General features: G+C 46.4%; 1 protein-coding gene across 9 annotated transcripts in view; it reads left to right on the top strand.

Annotated features, from left to right (window-relative positions):
- RASAL2 (RAS protein activator like 2) overlaps nt 1–18,265 on the top strand; it is a 190,608-nt gene that overhangs the window by 155,766 nt on the left and 16,577 nt on the right. For 7 of the 9 annotated variants that reach the window (XM_032696295.1, XM_032696292.1, XM_032696291.1 and 4 more), the window contains 8 exons: nt 5,823–5,976; nt 7,505–7,603; nt 8,395–8,949; nt 10,745–10,889; nt 13,482–13,626; nt 14,504–14,740; nt 15,484–15,685; nt 18,019–18,218. In XM_032696295.1, coding sequence (XP_032552186.1) covers nt 5,823–5,976; nt 7,505–7,603; nt 8,395–8,949; nt 10,745–10,889; nt 13,482–13,626; nt 14,504–14,740; nt 15,484–15,685; nt 18,019–18,218 — 1,737 coding nt within the window. The remainder of the gene's footprint in view (nt 1–5,822; nt 5,977–7,504; nt 7,604–8,394; nt 8,950–10,744; nt 10,890–13,481; nt 13,627–14,503; nt 14,741–15,483; nt 15,686–18,018; nt 18,219–18,265) is intronic. The other 2 variants (XM_032696294.1, XM_032696293.1) reach the window with 1 other exon arrangement.

Raw genomic sequence — 18,265 nt, 5'->3', positions numbered from 1 at the left:
TTTGCCCTGTTGGGATTTAGTGCCACGTGGGAATCCTCCTGCTTTGCTGAAAGTCATTTCATGGCATTACGGGATAGTCGCGGCGTGGGCTCCGTGTGGAGCGCAGGATCCGCCGTGCGCTGGCTCGGAATGGGCCCCGGCAGGTTGCAGGGCAGCAGGTAACCATGGCTCTGGGGTTCATGGTGAAACGCTACCACTCCTCCAGCAGCAGCTTCTTCTACTTTCGGTGAGTTCTCGCTCCTCCCTCCCCGTGTCTTTGCAGTGAGAAAATAGCACAGGTAGTGTCAGTAATAGAGGCAAAACTTGCCGGGTTTTTCGGGTTCGTGCTAATTTAATGCTGGTTTTTGAAAAAGGGTGGGGGATTTTCACCCTGATTTAGATGTCAGGATAGAAATCTGTGTTACACAATGCATTATTAGGGCTTGAGTCACTCTGAGCTTGCATTCATTCACTATATCTGTTGCTATCAGCACGCTGGAGGATGGGGAAAGGGGAGGAGTGGTTTGTTTCCGGAGAGACGCCTCTCTCCTGATTTGGTGGACATAGTTCTTTCAGCCAAGCGTTTTTCAGTCCTCACACAGTCGTTTGGTTTTCAGTGAAAACTGAACAAGATCCCAGTGTCTGTCACAAACCTTCCCCTTGGTGCTGGTGTGCCTTGACCCCTTAATAAAAACATATTTCTTTATGGCTGATGCTTTTGTGCAAAGCCTGAGCTCCTCCACGTAGCATTCACCTATAGTTTAGCAGCGAAATGAAAGTGAATCAATTGAGCATCTCTGGTCCATCACAACAAACCAACTGGAAACGTTAATAGCGGAGATCAGCTGACAGAGGAGTGGGGAGAACTCTCCCGCTGTGAAATTCAGCATGAATTTCTGTTAGACAAGCTGTGATCCACAGGGAGAGTGGACAGGCAGGGAAGGGCTTTGCAAATCCAGGATTCAAACAATGAGGCTTTGGGTAGGACCTTGGCAGAAAACAGAATCCCAGTGGAAGACTGAGACAGTAGGCTCAGAAAAAGCCTAATCTCACCTGAGTAGAGCTTGCAGCTAAATAAGTTACCCTAAGTTTCTGATTTTTGAAAAAAAAAAAAAAAAAAAAAAAAAAATTTAATAATGAAACTGGTTAGACTTGTAGAATTGTTGACCAGGTAATAGGATGTTCAGCTAATTGGCAGTTGGAAAACGAAGCAGGGTGTGGTGCCTACAAAATGAACGCTTGGACAGGGAAACCTGATGCTGCAGCCCTGGCAGAGCAAAGGTGTCTCGCAGGTGATGCTGAGGAAGGTGCGGTCCCGCTCGGCAGGGCTGGGAGCTGGGAAAGGCAGCGGAAAGCCCACTGCATCACAGCCCAGGCTCTCTCTCTCCCGTGACTTGGCAGAGTGGCTAAGTATTGAATTTGCCTTTCTGATCTCGGGGAAGGTCTCTCTGAACACACGGGGATTGCGCTGGAATTACTCGGAGCGTGCGGACGTTCAGCGTCCTGCAAGGCCGGGTGGAGGCTTGGCTGTAGTTGGGTGCTTGGGCTGAGTTCCTTCCTTTCACGGCAGTTTGGTAAAAGAAAGTTCATTTTTAAACGGTTATTTTTTTTTTATCTTTTGGATTATTGATGGCCACAGGCTTGTTTTCCAAGCAATGTAGTGCTCCCCCTGTTAAGCTCAGTAATTGGAAGTCTTTTGTGCCTTGTAGGTTGGCTTTTAAATGGGTCAAAACAAGCAGGAGAGCTTCATAACCGGAGCAATTAGTATTTTAACCCTTTATCCTACGTGCCTTATAGACAGTGGAATATAATAGAAGTTGGCTAGTAGGCTGCTGTGTGCCATGGGTGGCCACTGAAAGCCAGAGGTTCCTAGTTCCTAGCTTACAACTGAGATCTTCCTGTCATGGAAAATTACTGAATTACGGTGTGCAAGGAGAGAGGGTCAGCTAGGGGCTGGGCCAGCAAGATGGGATGGTTGGAGAACTCTTTTTCCAGTTATCAGTCACAGGTCAGTGGTTTGGGGCATTGTCTGGGCTCTGATTTAGAAGGAAATTATGCAACTCTGAAGACCAGTACCCCAAAACATGTGAAAAGAGGTGAAAAGTTTGAAATGTTCCCTGACGTGCTCCTCGTCTGCCTGTTTTTCCTATTGGAAAGAAATTATGGAGAATACCTGTGTAAGAATTATTTGGTGCTTTGGTAACTGTTTGCTCTGAACGCCGGTGTAGTTCCTTTATGACCTCTGTTGTAGATAAAAAAAGCAGCAGGATAAAAAGTTGACCACGGGAGGTTAAATGTAATTTAAAACAGGATTTGTGTTGTTAATGGAGCTGTTTAACAGAAACAGATTTGTACAAACAACCCTTCCCCCACCTTTTGCATGTGTGATCTTCCTGTTTACAGTAATCTGCTTCCCTGGGATTACCTCTCTCCTGACAGAGACTGAGCAATACTCATTTTACCAGTAGCTTCCTACCTAATATAGGAAGGACCCTGTTAATCCAGCCCCTTTGCTGGACATTGGGAAATAAATTCGTGGCATCTATGCCAAAGGGAAGCCAGCAAGCAATTTTCTTTCCTTGTTACTGCTTCAGCATATCAGATGAGGCTTTAAAGCTGCAGAGAACTATTACTTCTGTATAATTATTGCCTAAATCGATTGGGATGCTGCTGATTTAGGCATAAGTCAATGATCTGTTTTGCAGATCTATCAATAGATGAAATCTATACCGTGGTGCTTGCAAATGGATGTACTTGTGTTTGTAAATGCATGTGGTTGCATCTAACCAACAGCTTTACGACTGTTGCCTCTGATGTTTGTGGGAGATACAGTGCCAATTCCAAGCCACTTAATCAGTTTATTGAGCTGTTTTAAATACAGTAACTTCAAGGGATGGTTCGAACAGGGACCCTGAGTCAACAAAACTACCAGTGCTCCAGCTGCTCTGCAACAAACCCGGCTGCTCACAGCTGACTAGTCAGAGGAGCGATGGAGCGGAAGAGATGCTACTACAAGGTGTAACTTGCAGGATGGGATGTGGAGACACAGAGTGCAGTCACTGTGTGTACCTGCCCTTGCCCCTGCCCTGTCCCCAGAGGCTGTTTGGAGGCTTTCTTGGCAGATGACTCGCTCTCTCCCCCTCTGGCTTTAGTGACTGGATCTCATCAAATTCATAGGAAAGGACGAGGAGGAGGGAACTTCCCTCTCTGGAAAGGTCACCTTTGCCACGTCTGCGGAGCGGCCTCCCCTCGCCTGCTGCTTCTCCAGGCTGCCAGCCCCCCCTAATCCCCTTAGGGGAGGCTGTGTCATGGCAACATGGACCTGGGAGCCTCTCCTGGGAGCCTCTCCGTGCAGGGCCGGTGGGAGCACAGCCACCGAGGAGAGACCTTTCTTCACTGGCTGCTCTCCTGGCCCCAGCCTATCTGCCTGGCAGGATGTTCCTCTGAAATCCGTAACCTGAGGCTTGAGGAAGAGCTCCTCTTGGATTTGTCTTGTGCCTTTCTTCCTCCCCCGGCAGGATTTGTTGTCTGAGATGTAGCCCAGAGAAGGAAGTTTGCAGGGAAGGGCCGTGGCATGTGGCACCGCAATGATTTGGGGATGCACTGCTAGGTGGCTGTGCAATTGTTTCGTGTAGGTCTGCTTGCCTTGTCTTGCTCCAAGTGCAGCCTCCACTGAACTGAGATTTGCAAAATCTCTTTTTCTTTCTCCTTTCTTTGGTTATTGTTTCTCTCTCCCTCCTCTTCCCCCTCTGTGCAACCACTCCATGCTTTCCTTCCTCAACCAGGAGCCGGCTGCAGGCTCTCAGCACCCAAGCGCTTCGTAAGGACTGGAATCGCTGAGAGTTTGGGGCAGGGACAGAAGCCAAGTGACCTCAGCAGTGCCTTCCTGAGAGGAGAAATTAGAGAGGATTTTGCAGAGATGGCATTAAAGTGGTGTATTGTGGTGTGTTTATTTTAGACTTGCCCTACCTTAGCTGCAGCGAGTGCTCAATTATACATGGCTGAGGTTTTCGGTTTGCGTTGGTTCAGCTGCTGCTGGAACCTGTTAGAACAAAGCACAGCCTCGTACCAAAGCTGCTGCTTTGCATCTGAAATCAGTGTCTTTGGAATATTCCTCCCATCAAAGGGTTTTGCTGGCTGCACTTAGGTCATTCAATATATTAAAAGGGAACAGAGTTCTCCCTTACTGTGTAATAAATCTTATCGCGTGTGAATCTGCTCGAATACCTTCAGCGTTTCATTCTGGACAAAAGAGCAGTCAGGTGAGCTCTGCTTGCTGCACTGCATGTACCCTTTGTGGTACCCAAGGTTTTGTTAAGAAGCCTTTTTCAAATGCTTGGAATTTTTTTCCTCTTTGTTTCCCTATAGAGTTGCTCACAGGTAGGAGAATTTTGATTTTGCGAAGGAAGCAGAATATGAGTTTGGTTTTTTTTATAAGATTTTTAAAGGCAGGATACAAAAATTACTTACTTTTCAAAATTAGGGGGAAAAAAAGAGGAAATACTCTGAGGATGGACACAGGGGCACCACCTTTCTCTGCATGATATGTAGAGAGCTGATGCCTCTTTCCTTTCACATCTGTTCCTTGTACTCAGTCACACTTGCTGGATGGGCAGCTACGTTATGGACACACTCTCAGGGATCACTGAACGTAGGGATTTCAATATCTTTACAAAATCTAGACCTGCCAGGCAAACAGCTCCTTTTCTGATAAGCTGGGACTCTGTGCTCTTCCTACTTGTTGGTCAGCTGTGAAGGCTTTGACTGGATTCCAGACAGGAATTTTTCTCAGGAAAAATAAGATGTGTCTGTACATGGCATTTACCTTGAGATGCAAGTTGTGCCTCAAGCATTATATAACTTTACTGCAGGAGCTTCTAGTCCAGGTGTCAGTTTGGAGTTAAAAGGAGCAGAGATGGAACCCTGTCACCTATAAATGGGCACGTTTTGCAGTACTGTGTGACAGCAGAGCTCCCTACTATGCACAAATGTTGCATTAAATCAAACTGGAAGAGAACAGAAAGTGTTAGAACACGTTTTCTAATGCTGCTGTTGATTGCCAAAAGCTGTAGCATGGTGGAAGGAGGGATATGTCTTTGAGAAATATTCAAGAACTGGTGGGGACAAAGAGAAGGCTGCCTTGATAAAAAGGTGCTGTGAATTTGGGAGATGCCAGCTCTGGTGGAGCTCAGGGGTTTACAGGACAGTGGACTGAAAAGGAGAAGCCATGTGCGTTAGTGAGGAGAAGTTAAAAGAGAATGGATGTATCCAGAAAATGGGAAATTGTTCAAACTGGAAGAAGCCTGAGGAATGTAGGTGACAGACTTTAAAATTATGAAGCGGGAAGGAATTTGCATTTTTTTACTTTAGTGTAAAGGCTTTGTTTGTTAAAAATCAAGTGTATTGTGGGAGGTCATCTGCTCTCATTCTGCACTGGTTACTGATTTAGAGGTCCTTGTGCTTTTTGCTGCTAATACACAATATTTTTCCACTACACTAGCTAGTAACAAATATTTCCAGTAATATGTCCAAAGCTATCTATGGGTTTTCTTTAAATTTCAGCAGTTAAATTCTGAACTTTTTGTTTTGCTTTTTTTCTTTCACTGACAGCTCGGCAGCTACAATTCCTAGGTCAGTGGGAATGGACTTCCAAGGCATGTGTAGCTGGATATTCCTTTGGGAGTCTGGGGTTACTGGCCTAATGTTATTTTCATAAGGTTTGCAGACTAATTGCAGAAGTTGTTCTGAATAAGCACCAACAAGCTGCAGCTTTGTCTGGGATCTTGCCAGCTCTTTTGGTAATTGTGAGAAAAGTGATGTTTCCTTTCCTTCTTGTCCTGCAGACCACGTGAGCTGCCCAAGCTGAAGGAGTCCCGTTCCCATGAGTCTTTACTGAACCACGCCAACACCATAGAGACTCTGGATTTTGCAGCAGAAGAAGCAGTTTATGTCAAACCACTCCACAGCAGCATCCTTGGACGAGACTTCTGCTTTGAGGTGAGCTCCAGACGTGCAGCTCTTGGTCTCCCTGAGCCCTCAGAGATCACTGCTCTGGGACTTGGGAACTGGAAAATAGATTGGCTGCTGTGCTGAGTTTTGGGTGGGGGCTGTTGAACCAGCACGTGATTTTAAAGTCCTTGAGACTAATGGCATCAATCACTCAACAGAGAGGAATCTTTTTCAATTACCAGGTCTTCTAATTGAAAAATCTCTTTAATTCGATAAATACCTGAGCATGTGTGGTTTGCATGCAGATGGCCGGTTGATACATGCAATGCAATGAACCTGCAATAGTATGGGCATAAGCTGTGTGTTCACGCCCAAATTCACCTAAAATTAAATTCAGAAAATTTACTGCATCTGAGAAATGGACTTTCCAGTCAGAGCCCCCTTCCATTAGTTCAGCCCGTTCTCCAGCTGCCAGAGGAGAAGCCTCAGTAAGCACGGACGTGTCCCTTGCACTGTGGAGCAGGATCCAAAGATCCTTTTGCTGTTTCAGCAGAGGCTGCAGGCCGTGGCTCCGAGCTCTGCTCTGGGAACAGGCCGTGTGTGTGAGCACAGCCCTCCCCTCACAGCTCCAGCAGGGATTGTCACACGGAGTCATGTGTGTGTTTGGATGCAGCTGAGCCATCGTCACCTGCCGTGGCAGGGCCGGGTGGCTCTCTGTCTTCTGCAGGATTAGTCAGATGGGTCTAAACTTCTGGAACAAAGATCTGTTTACAGCCTGGAAAATTCTGGCAGTAAACCAGCATATCGAGCTCTGCTCCCTCGGGATGTATCCAGGAAACTGTTCCTGTTTGCTTCGGCCTCATTCTTCTGGTTGGAAGCACTTTGCAGCTCGCTTAGGTTTGGGGAGTTGGGTGGAAAATACTGGCAACAGCTTAGCTCTGACGCTGCAGCCTCAAACTGCTTTGTAATTGTGTGCACAAATGAATGGAAAGAGTAAATGAGGCTTGTCAGGCCACGTAACAGTGCAAGAAACTGAGGTGGTTCCCTCCTGTGGGAAAGCAGAGCTGTGTAGGGCAGTGAGTGTCACGGCTGCAGCAGAGCACAACTCCCTCAGTTTGTTTTAGACTGTTGCTGCCTGTGTGGGCCCTTGGAAATATTTTTTTATTTACTGAAATCATCGTTGCCAGTGTGTTTTGCCTTATATTAATGCATTGTTCATTCTGCCTGTCTTTACCCTCTTGGTAACCGAGTCATCTGCCTTTGGACCTTAACAGGAAAAACAGCAAGCTCTAATAGCTATGGATCAATTAACAAGTGTTTAAAAAAACATAAATTAACTGGTTGACTAAAGTTTTGTTTAAAAGTCTTTAAGAGGAGCCTTTGCTGCTCATATGTTTGTTTAGTTTTATATACATTCAGAGGGTTTCTTTGCTCTCTGCATTTTGTGGGCCTTTTAACCTCTCTCCCTTTCAGGCTGCTGTGCTGTTTACCTGCCTTTTTCGTATTTACTTTGTTACTCGAGCATTGCATGTCTCCCAGGCTTGCCTGAACTTAGCCTGTCATTTACTCGTTGCAGGTAACCTACTCCAAGGGCAGTAAATGCTTCAGTTGTTGCTCTGCAGCAGAGAGGGACTGGTGGATGGAAAACATACGCCGAATATCGCAGCCGATGAAGGTAACAGGAACTGCGGAAATAAGATTAGTGGGGGAATGGAGGTGGTATGATTGGATTTTAGTCCGGTGTACCAGGGCTTCCCACAGATGCATCCTCAATTAATTTAGTCTGGGGAGCCGTCCGCTCAGCCGTGTGCCCGAAGCCGCCGTGTGCTGTTCCAGGGAGTGCAGTAGGTCAGACCTTTAACGAGTAAACACACGCCCCATCCCTGCCCCAGGGCCCCCCTGGGATCCTGGATTTCTGGTGCCATGCCCCTGAGCATGGGGCAATAGCTTCCTAAGGGTCGTGTTTTACTGTAGGGGCCCGGTTTGGGGAGGAAAAAAAAAACAAACAAGCAAAAAACCCTCGCAAAAATAAAAGTAATTGGAGCTGAAGTGAGAAGGGGAATCGGATAAGTCACTGCATAGCTGGCATCCCGCCTTCCAGGGACAGGCAAACAGTGCTCTGGGAGTTACTCACAAGAGTAAACAAGGCAGTGTGCCACAGCAGTCCAGCAGCTTATGAGGGGCTCTTGTGCTGCATGTTTGTTTTCTAAGGTATTTCAAATACAGCTTTTGAAGAAGAAAAATGTTCTAGTCCCCGCCCTTGACATACAAAAGACAGCCCTTTGCCTCTGTTTTAGAAAGTGTCCAGTTTTTCTAGAGATTCTTATTCTCTCTGGATCAGACAGTCTGATTCTGAATTCTGACACTGTCCTTACCTTGGACACAAAAGGCAGTCCTTTGCTGCTGCTTTAGAAGACAAAACTTTTGGGGATTTGGGATCAGAACTGAGCTCTTTCTTCTGCACAGGACAATTGCCGTCGAGCTGAGAACGTGCTGCGCCTCTGGATCATTGAGGCCAAGGACCTGACCCCCAAGAAGAAATACTTCTGTGAGCTGTGCCTTGATGACACTCTCTTTGCCCGCACCACCAGCAAAGCAAAAGCAGACAACATCTTCTGGGGGGAGCACTTTGAGTTCTACACTCTCCCACACGTTCAGAGCATCACAGTTCACATCTACAAGGACGTGGAGAAGAAAAAGAAAAAGGACAAGAACAATTACATAGGGCTGGTCAACATTCCCACGGCCAGCGTGACCGGCCGCCAGTTTGTGGAGAAATGGTACCCAGTGAGCACACCTACAGCCAACAAGGGGAAGTCAGGGGGGCCTTCCATTCGGATCAAGTCCCGTTACCAGACCATCACCATCTTGCCCATGGAGCAATACAAAGAGTTTGGGGAGTATGTTACCAGCAACTACTCCCTGCTGTGCTCCGTGCTGGAGCCTGTGATCAGCGTCAAGAACAAGGAGGAGATGGCGTGTGCCTTGGTGCACATTCTTCAGAGCACTGGGAGAGCAAAGGTAAGCACAGGTGACTCCTGTTGGAGCGACTCTGGCTACTGATGGGTGATTTCAGGTGGAAACTGGGGAGCCCATGGCCATAGGCAACAGCAGAAGATGCTCTCTACAAAGCGTAAGCGTGAGGAGTTCAGAGCTTCACGTTATTCTAAAAATTAGGGCCTACACTTGAATGTTCAGGAACCTTTCCTGCGTTTCTGAAGTCAGGATACAGGTTAAGAGATAAATAAGCAAGAGATTGGTAAACTGGAGAATTCTCCAAATAGAATCTGTGATACAATAAGTCTGTGATACAATGAGCAGCGGGTGCCAGCGCTGAGTCAGCGCTGAGTCAGCGAATCGATGCTGACATCGATTTGGCTGGCGTTTGAACAGCCACTTGGAGAATCTATACCGAGTTAGTGGTGATCCCACCTGCCCCAAGGATGTTGCTGGGACTTCTGGGTGCACACTGCTTCCTTCAAATGGACTGTGGGAGAGTTATCCTGCAGGTCCTGGGAAATTCTGAGCAGCATTAAGGGCCATTGATTTATCTGGGTGCCGCCTCCGGCTGGGTGTGTGAGCAGTACCGTGCTGAAGTCAGCTCCTTGCAGTGAAGCCAGTTAGAGCAAGTTAAGCCCAACCAAGCACAAGTCAGAGGGACAGAGATGTGGAAGGATGGCCATAAGCAACATCCAAGGGACAGCCTCATTTAACTGTTCCAAAAAGGTCCTTTTCTGTTTGCATAATCACCTGCCCCTTGACATGTCTTGGGAAGGCTGGTGCTCTGTGACAGTGTGTGATGGGAGCTCATTCCTTAACACGTTGTCTGAGAGAAGCTGGTAGCTGGGATTGTATTGAAATCCTGCTGGGAAACAGGCTCTGGATTCCTGCAGTGCCAGCTGTTATAACTTTGCATTCTTGGTGTGTGAAGATTTGAACCTCTGTTTATGGGAAGCACTGAGTGGCTCAGGCTGCCATAATCTAAAGCTCCCAAGAAGGTACATTTCCAGTTGCTGATGGGGATGCAGCTGGATGTTCCCAATTGGCACCAGGTGAAAAGAATTCTCTCAGATTTTGTTGAAAAGAAACAGCAATAATGGATTGAAAACCAAGAGTACTAAATGTCCTTGACTCACACAAAGTTATCACTTCAGGAAATAAGTATTACTGTAGAATTAGACCTTATATCAAGAGGTTATACTCTATATCAAGGCTTGCTGATAGTTCCTGCCTGGGCAATTGAATACAGTTCAAGTTAAGTCATATAGATCCACAGCAAGTATGATAATTTCTTTTTCCCCAGATCTTGAACCACTTTTGTGGTACTGTGAATTCAATTTATTATGCCATTCTCCTTATTTAAATTTCACCAAACTGTAAGAACTTGTGCCTCACTTCCAAACCTGGACTTTTAAGTCCAACTTTGTATGGAATAATCTGTATAAAAATATAAATATAATAGCACAGTTTCTTTCAGCAGACAAAGCCACAGATAAACAAACTGGTGAGGGGTTCTTTTCGGGAGCCAAACTGAAACACAAGCTTGGCTATAAACTTTTGCTTTTAGAGATTTTTGCTTCTCCTTTTATAATTTATGATCTGTATCATTTTATAAGTATAATAAACCCAGGAGGAGCCGTAGCTATTTCCTTGGCCCTTATTTCATGTGTCAGCTGCACCCTTTGTCCCAAGCTGAGCAATTATTTTCAGTAATCCTCTGGCTCCTCTGTTTATCCTTCCTTCAGGGCTTCTGCAGTTAGCCTGGCACGACTGAGTCTGGTTAAAGTAACCTTTGCCATCTGACCTTTTTCTTCAGGACTTCTTGACGGATTTGGTGATGGCTGAGGTGGATCGTTGTGGGGAACACGATGTCTTGATCTTCAGGGAGAACACACTTGCTACCAAAGCTATTGAGGAGTACCTCAAGTTGGTAGGGCAGAAGTACCTTCAGGATGCACTGGGTAAGAAAGTCTGGTATCCAGACAGCAAAATACACTCTTGTCTTGCTCTCAATGCTCTTCCTCCAAATGGAGGAGGATCCTCTTTGGTACCTGCAGGAGTAGCACCTAAGGCAAGGCAGGCTTGATTTGATGTAGCTGAGTCCCTCTTAAAGCTTATGTTACCACGTTATATCTTTCTGGGTAGCTTTTCTCTAGTGTGATGAAAAGGTATAACACTACAGTTTCTTTGTGGGCAATAGTGATTGTTTCCATCTGATAAACAAACAGGCTTAAAAAAGGGATTTTGAAAGACAGTCCTTACAGAAACAAGGTAAGGGAGTGAGGCTGCAGGGCTGCTGAGCATCCCAGGGCAGGAGATCAAGATGTATCCTGTCAGGGGAGCCTCCTGCCTGTGTTTATCCCAAGTGCTCCTTATTCACTGCCTCATTAAAACTGCCTGGCCAACCTGGGATCTCCTACTCCATTTCCCCCACAGGGTCCTAATGTCCAGAGTTATGTGCTGGGGTGGATTCTGATAATTGTATTATTGTCCCACTTCCATCAAAATGTTCTGCTCTAGTCATAAGGCACTGCCTTGGGAATTCCTGTCCACACAAATATAGCAGTAGCACACTCTTTCCCAGACAAACCCTGCAGTCAGCTTTTACCAACTCCGCACAGTCTTCATTATCCACAATTGCACAAGGAGCCACCCATCCCCTTGCTGTTTCTGGGATGAGGAAAGCTTTGGAAATTGATACAAGGGAAACAAGATCAGGCCAAAACCAAGTCCCACACCACATCCTTTCAAAAAAAAACAAGATAAAAAAAAAAAAAAAAAGCCAAGCAGCTTGCTTTCCCAGCAGTCTCGCTTGTCCTCAGCAATCCCAGACGCTGGCAAGGCATCAAGGAGATAGCTGGCTAAATTAGTGCTCCAAGGGTCAGCATAGTCAGGTCTGTGATTATATCCAGTTTGGCCATTTCTGAAGCGTAATGAGCCTGCTCTGGTGCTCTTACTCTCCTGGGTGGAACCACTGAGCATAAGTGGCAGTTGCAGGCTCTTGCCTGGTACGGGGAAACGAGCAGCGTGGTACTTTGTGCTGTGCTTCCCAGCAGGCTGAGCCATCAGCTGTGGGACCACTCCATTATATCTGACTGCAAGCTCCTTAATGTGCAGTAATTGCATGAAAATATTTTAACATTAATGACTTCTAATACATCATTTAGCGCTGAGTGATAAGATGGTAAATCATAGACAGGGGAGATGGAAACATCCCCCTGAGGTCGTCCAGCCTGTCTGTATCTCGGGGCAACACTGCTCATGACAATATCCCCATCTAATTCTTTATCAAGTTCTAAATGTCATTTTGCTCAGCTGCCATGTTCTGTGAAAGGATTAATGGCACCACGCTTGGTGTTAGACTTGTAACACGTCTGTAAGGACATATTATATATGATTAAGGCAGGGTCTTGTGGCCCACTATGAGTAAGTATCAAGTGTGTTTAAGGAAGAAAAATACTATCCAGTAAACAGCAGTTAAAACAGAATTGGCTCAACAAAAGTGATGCCAGGAGTTTTGCAAAGAGGTTATCTAGGTGCCTTTAGCCTGAAATTTTTTGGATCCCATCACAAAAAAAAAAAAAAAAAAAAAGGAAAAAAAAAAAGAAAATGTGCTGCCTGCTTTGCTTGCAACAAGACTGCTGAGTTGAGATTTGGGGAGGGGTGGGAGGTGTTTAAGGAAAACAAAGGCTGAAAGCAAACCCCTTTTGCACAAACAAGCCTTGGTGTTTGCTTGGAGCCAGCGAGATCATCGGAGGAGATAAAAGACGTTGAATCATTGAATCAATGAATAAAGAGTTTTTCCTAGTGAACACCAACAGTTTGAAAACCACTTGGTGTGCCTGCATATAGAACAGGGAAATTAATGAGCAGTTCATTCCAGTATGTCAGACAAAGGGAACTTCATCTGGTTTGTATGTGTGCAGCTTCTGTTGTGATGCCGTAAGGGGAGGGTGACAGAAATGCCAGGGAGCTTGAAAGATGCAGGCTATAAAAATGCTGTAAGGTGCTGATATAAGAGGCTGTGAAAATTAGCAGCATCTAGCTAGATCTCAGGTATTACTCTTATTCAAGAGCAAGGTGACATTTCTTAAAATTAGAAAAAATTGCATATTTAGAAATAATATAAATAAATATCATTGCCAAGTGCGTTTCCTGGGGAAATTATGAAGACAAATAACACAGAGCTTCATTTCTGCGACTGTGGATGATTTTATGGTTGATAACACAGTTTGAATACAAAGTCAGATCCTCCTCTTTAGGCCATAAGTGAAGTGTCTGCAGGGTTGCTAAGCAAAGCCATCCTGTTTTTGCACCTGTGCTTGGGGACAGTGAGGGCACAGGAGGCTGAAGCATCAGAGCACTGGCCGTGCCCTGCTGGGACAAGGCTGGGAGGAGTCATGTCCCCAACATCTGGTGTCTGGAGGCTGTACTGCAGACACTGGCAGCAGGACAGGCAGTTGCCAGGGGAAGACATAATCAGGATTTAAAGGTGTGTCAAGTAGGCTTTTCCTGTATCTACCCCTGTTTCTCATCCTCTTCCCTTTTTCCAGGGGAGTTTATCAAGGCTGTGTATGAGTCAGATGAAAACTGTGAAGCGGATCCCAGCAGGTGTTCTCAGAGTGAATTAGCAGATCATCAGTGCAACCTGAAAATGTGCTGTGAGCTGGTCTTCTGCAAGATTATCAATTCCTACTGGTAAGGCATCTTCCCTCCCCTTCTCCCTGTTTGCTCAGAGGGTGCCTGTTCCTCCCCTGACAGTGAGAGAACAGCAGTGGTTCAGGGAAAGAGCACAGACCCATCCATCTTCCCAGCCTCCCTTCTTTTCCGCCCCTCCACCTTCCTACGTGTGCCACCACACTGCAGGTGGAATTTGTGCCCAGGTTGAAGGGTCCCAACCCACACACCATACCCACAGGAGCTTCTGCCCAAATCCTCTGCCAAGGGAACACGTACTGAGTGTAACTGGATAAGGAGGGAATAAAATGAGAAGAAAGCAGCCCAGCTTGAACTTGGCATAAAAAGGTGCAAGTTTTGATGTGTACAGAAAGCTTTTAGACGCTTCAGGTGTGTGGAATTGAACAGGAAATCACGGGGAGGAAGCGTCAGCAGAGATTTCTTTTAGTCTCTGTTTCTGAGGAGCAGTGAAAGAAGAGGGGCCTTTCTGCTTCAGAATGAAGCACATGCACAGTATTGAGAGCTTAACAAGCGAGGTAAAACTGTCAGTTATGGAGATGAGTTCAGTTTGTCTTCAATACTCCACCACCCTGTCTGCTCCAGGGTAGCAATGGCTAAGTAGTTCTCAGCTTGCAAATCAGCATGTCTGGAAATGGCTTCACTTAACTCATGTGAACAAGGGATGCTTTAAAGACTACTTAAGTATCACCAGATTAAATGGGGATCTATGAATAGATGCCTAATGACATTACCTAGCCTAGAGAGAGAAAAAGGGGAGGTGGAAAAAAGAGCTGATGATGTTTTCTCACAGATAATTATTGCAGGTGACTGATCACCAGTTCAACTTCTTGCATCTCATTGCCAGCCTGATTTTATTTCCTGGTTTCTTGTCTTTCAGCGTGTTCCCTCGTGAGCTGAAGGAGGTCTTTGCATCCTGGAAGCAGCAGTGCCTGAACAGGGGCAAGCAGGACATCAGTGAACGCCTGATCAGTGCCTCTCTCTTCCTCCGCTTCCTGTGCCCTGCCATCATGTCCCCCAGCCTCTTCAACCTCATGCAGGAGTACCCTGACGACCAGACCTCCCGCACGCTCACCCTCATTGCTAAAGTCATCCAGAACCTCGCCAATTTTGCCAAGTAGGTGGTGGCAATGAACCTGAAATCCGTGGGGTGCAAGCAGAGCCCTCATTCCTAGTCGTGCTCACAGCCAGCTGATTCTCTGGCACACCGAAGCCAGTTTAGAAAAGAAGGAAACTTCCTCACTTAGGTGTGAACACTGTTCCCCTTGAGCCACCTCAGATAAATTCTCCTTTCCACATGCAGATTGGAACTGTGTTGAGTTCTGTGGGGGGAACACGATATAAAACCAAGAAGAGTCATGCATTAGCGTGTCAGTGTTTATGCTATTTCAAAAGGAAAGAAGCCTGTTCCCACCTAGGATCATGATTTTCCTCCACAATTCCCAGCTGAACGATACAAAGGACATGGCACATCTCTTACAGGGGAGCAGGTGCAGAGAAGGGAAGGAAAAAAAGACTGTCTTGTGGGAGAGAGGGAAGAGATGTGTTAAGCCCTTGATTGTAATATGAACAGTGAATCAGTAGTATTTAAATAAGTCTAAGAAAACAGAAATTGTCCATGTGGTTTTTTTCCTCCAAGGCTTCAAAATCCTCAGATTTTCAACATCTCCAGATTTTGGAGTCAAAATCTCCAGATTTTGAAATCTCTTTTTATTTTATTTTTTTTTTTAAAGACTCCAAATCTTCAGAAAGGCAGGCCTAAAGTTAAGTGTTTAAGTAAACTGTCTGCAAGCACTTGTACTCCGTATTTTGTGTGGAGGTTATTGACTGGGTTTCCTCCCCCACCTCCCTTCCCTGCAGGTTTGGCATCAAAGAAGAGTACATGGCCTTCATGAATGAATTTTTGGAGCACGAGTGGGGAGGAATGCAGCGTTTCCTGAGGGAGCTCTCTAACCCGGATACCATCTCCAACATGCCTGGATACGACGGCTACATCGACCTGGGCAGAGAGCTCTCGGTGCTGCATTCCCTCCTGTGGGAGGTTGTGTCCCAGCTTGATAAGGTAAAGCCCTTTGGAGGCCTGGGAGGGTGGATCTAGGGATGGTATCGTAGCAACAGTAAACACCAGGAAATATCAAGGGAGCAGCTGAAGGCAGCAGCTTTGGAGGGGGGTGTTTGGTGGGGGTATTTCACAACCGTTCCTTCCGCGGTTTCGGATCAAGGCCTGGAGCGGGGCGTGTGAAGTGGTTGGGCTTCGGCAGCTCTGCAAACACTTTGCGGAGCCTTTAGGAAGGTCAGGTGGTGAAGGCAGAGCTTAAAAGTACACCTGGAATTCCCTGAGCAGCCAGTCCTTTCTCATAAGCGAGCTGGAAGAAGGGGAGGTGTTTGGACAGAGACAATGGCAACGCTGCAGTGCCCTTTTGGTGCCGAGGGAGGTGCTCTGCTGGGCACCAGGCCCTCCCCCAGCTCTGATGGAGGAATGTGTTGGCCCTGCAGAACTGTTCTCATCGAGGACCTGATCCAAAGCCTGCTGAGATGGTCTCATTTCCGTAGTCTTTGATTTTGGCATACAAGAGGATGCCATGTGAAAACCTGGATGCACTCCCGAGTGTCATCCTGTAACAGAGCAAGATGCTTTCTGCTGTGGGTTGTGCTGAGGTCCAGGTGCAGTGTCCAGGTTCTGTTCTGATCCCAGCATTCACCACCAACAATAAACACTGCTTCCATTTAGCTGCAGAAGGAGGAAAGGTAGGACTTTGCTTTTCCTTAGCTATGTGGCTTTGCAGGATCCAAAATCGTTAAAACCTTGATAAGCAAAGGTAGTTGATAAGGCCCAGAAAAGCTGAGCTGTGAGTCCTTTTTTTTTTTCCCAAGTGCTTGGAACTGTTACATATTTCAACTTTTAGAGGTGCATTATTTTGTCCATATTCCATTTATCTTATTCTTTCTTTTGAAACTGGAGAGGTGAGGTGAATGGCAATGCACTCAATATTTTTATTGCATTAAGGTTTGCCAAAATAGTTATTTGTTGGGTATCTATTTTCTCACAGTACATTATTTAAAAGAGAAAGCAAAAAACTGAGCTTGTTGTATCAGAGTAAATTGAAATGTCCTTGACTCAAAAAGACTGTGTATTAATCTCTTGTTTGATAACAAGTTGTGATCTTGTTTTTCCATTTCCCTCGTACGTGCACACAATGTACATTCCAAATGTATGGATCTGCATAGCCCTTTCCATAGGTTAGACACATGGATCTATCCTAGCAGGCCCTTGGGAGCTGGTATAGGGGTTTGCTAAAAAGAGAACTGAGGGGTAAAGTTACATGCAATAGAGCTTTACTGTAGGGAGTGACTGGGAAATGATGAGAGAAGTCACCTCAGCGATTTTAATAGCCACAGAAGTGTCTGTAAAGAGACCTCTCTGTGGAGCCCAACTGAATACCTGCTTACAGGAAAATAAGGGTATCTTTGAGAAGGACATTGGTTTTGTAGCAGAGTTTTACTTTTTGTATAAACCTGCAGCACCTTCACCTTCTTCCTGCAGTCCCAAGAGCCTGGAGATGCCCTGTAGCTGATATCCCAGCAGTGGCCCAAAGGGGTGAGAAAGCCAGAGCGTGGAGGAGCAGCCTTCCTTGCTGAAGGCCAGCTGCTCTCACCCCAGGCCTGGCCAGCACTGAGCTAAACTGTAACTGCAGCCACACGTTTAATCCCATGCTGGTGGGATGATATTGGGATGAGGATCTTTGGTGCTCTCATGCAGTTATTTTTCACATGTAGGTAGGGAAGAATGGCTTCGTTGTTGATAACGGTGCGCCAGGAGAAGGCGTCGGTGCAGGATGCCAAAAGTGAAAGGCTTATGAGATGAAAACCTCCCCTTTCCCCATCACCCTCAACCCCTGTGATCCTCTCGTGATCCCCTGGAATGCTGCATCCCCTTGTCTGTTGGCATGCATTTCCTTTACCACACGACACCCTCTGCCTGGAAAGTTCCCCACACTGGCTGGATCTGTAGCCTTTGAATGCCCTTCAGTGAGCAGTTGCCGTAGTTTTCACTTTGACCTCACCCACTCTGGACTTAGCGTGCTTTGCATGATAGTTTTGCACTGGAATGGCAACAGTTTTGTTTTATTGAGCATGATTTTTATTTTTGGGGGGTCAATCCTAATTTCTTTTCTATTTCCTTTTCTTTCCTCAATGTCTGCCGCACCCCGTTTCGTCTCCTCCATCCATCTGGTCGCCGTCGTTGCGCTGCTCCATAACACACTGCATTCCGATCCTGGCACACCCGCACACAACCACCCACCCTCCTTCCTTCCACCTCCATCCCTCCGCCTCTGTGCACCGGTACCAAAAATCAAAAACCCGGCGGATGTCGCGGTGCTTGTATCCAATTAGGGTGAAAATTCCTTCCTACAGGCAACCGTGGCAAAACTGGGACCCCTTCCTCGTATTCTTGCGGATATCACAAAATCAATGACCAACCCCACACCCACGCAGCAGCAGCTGAAGCGTTTCACTGAGCACAGCTCCAGTCCAAACGTCACGGGAAGTCTCTCCTCGGGACTTCAGAAGATAACCGAGGACCCCACCGATGGGTATGTCCCAGCCAGGGCTCGAGGGCAGGCGTGGGGGGCACTGTTAA

This window comes from Chiroxiphia lanceolata, chromosome 9, assembly GCF_009829145.1.
Source record: "Chiroxiphia lanceolata isolate bChiLan1 chromosome 9, bChiLan1.pri, whole genome shotgun sequence".
NCBI lineage: Eukaryota > Metazoa > Chordata > Aves > Passeriformes > Pipridae > Chiroxiphia > Chiroxiphia lanceolata.
Note: the sequence above shows the minus strand (reverse complement) of the source record. Positions and strands in the feature narration are given on the sequence as shown.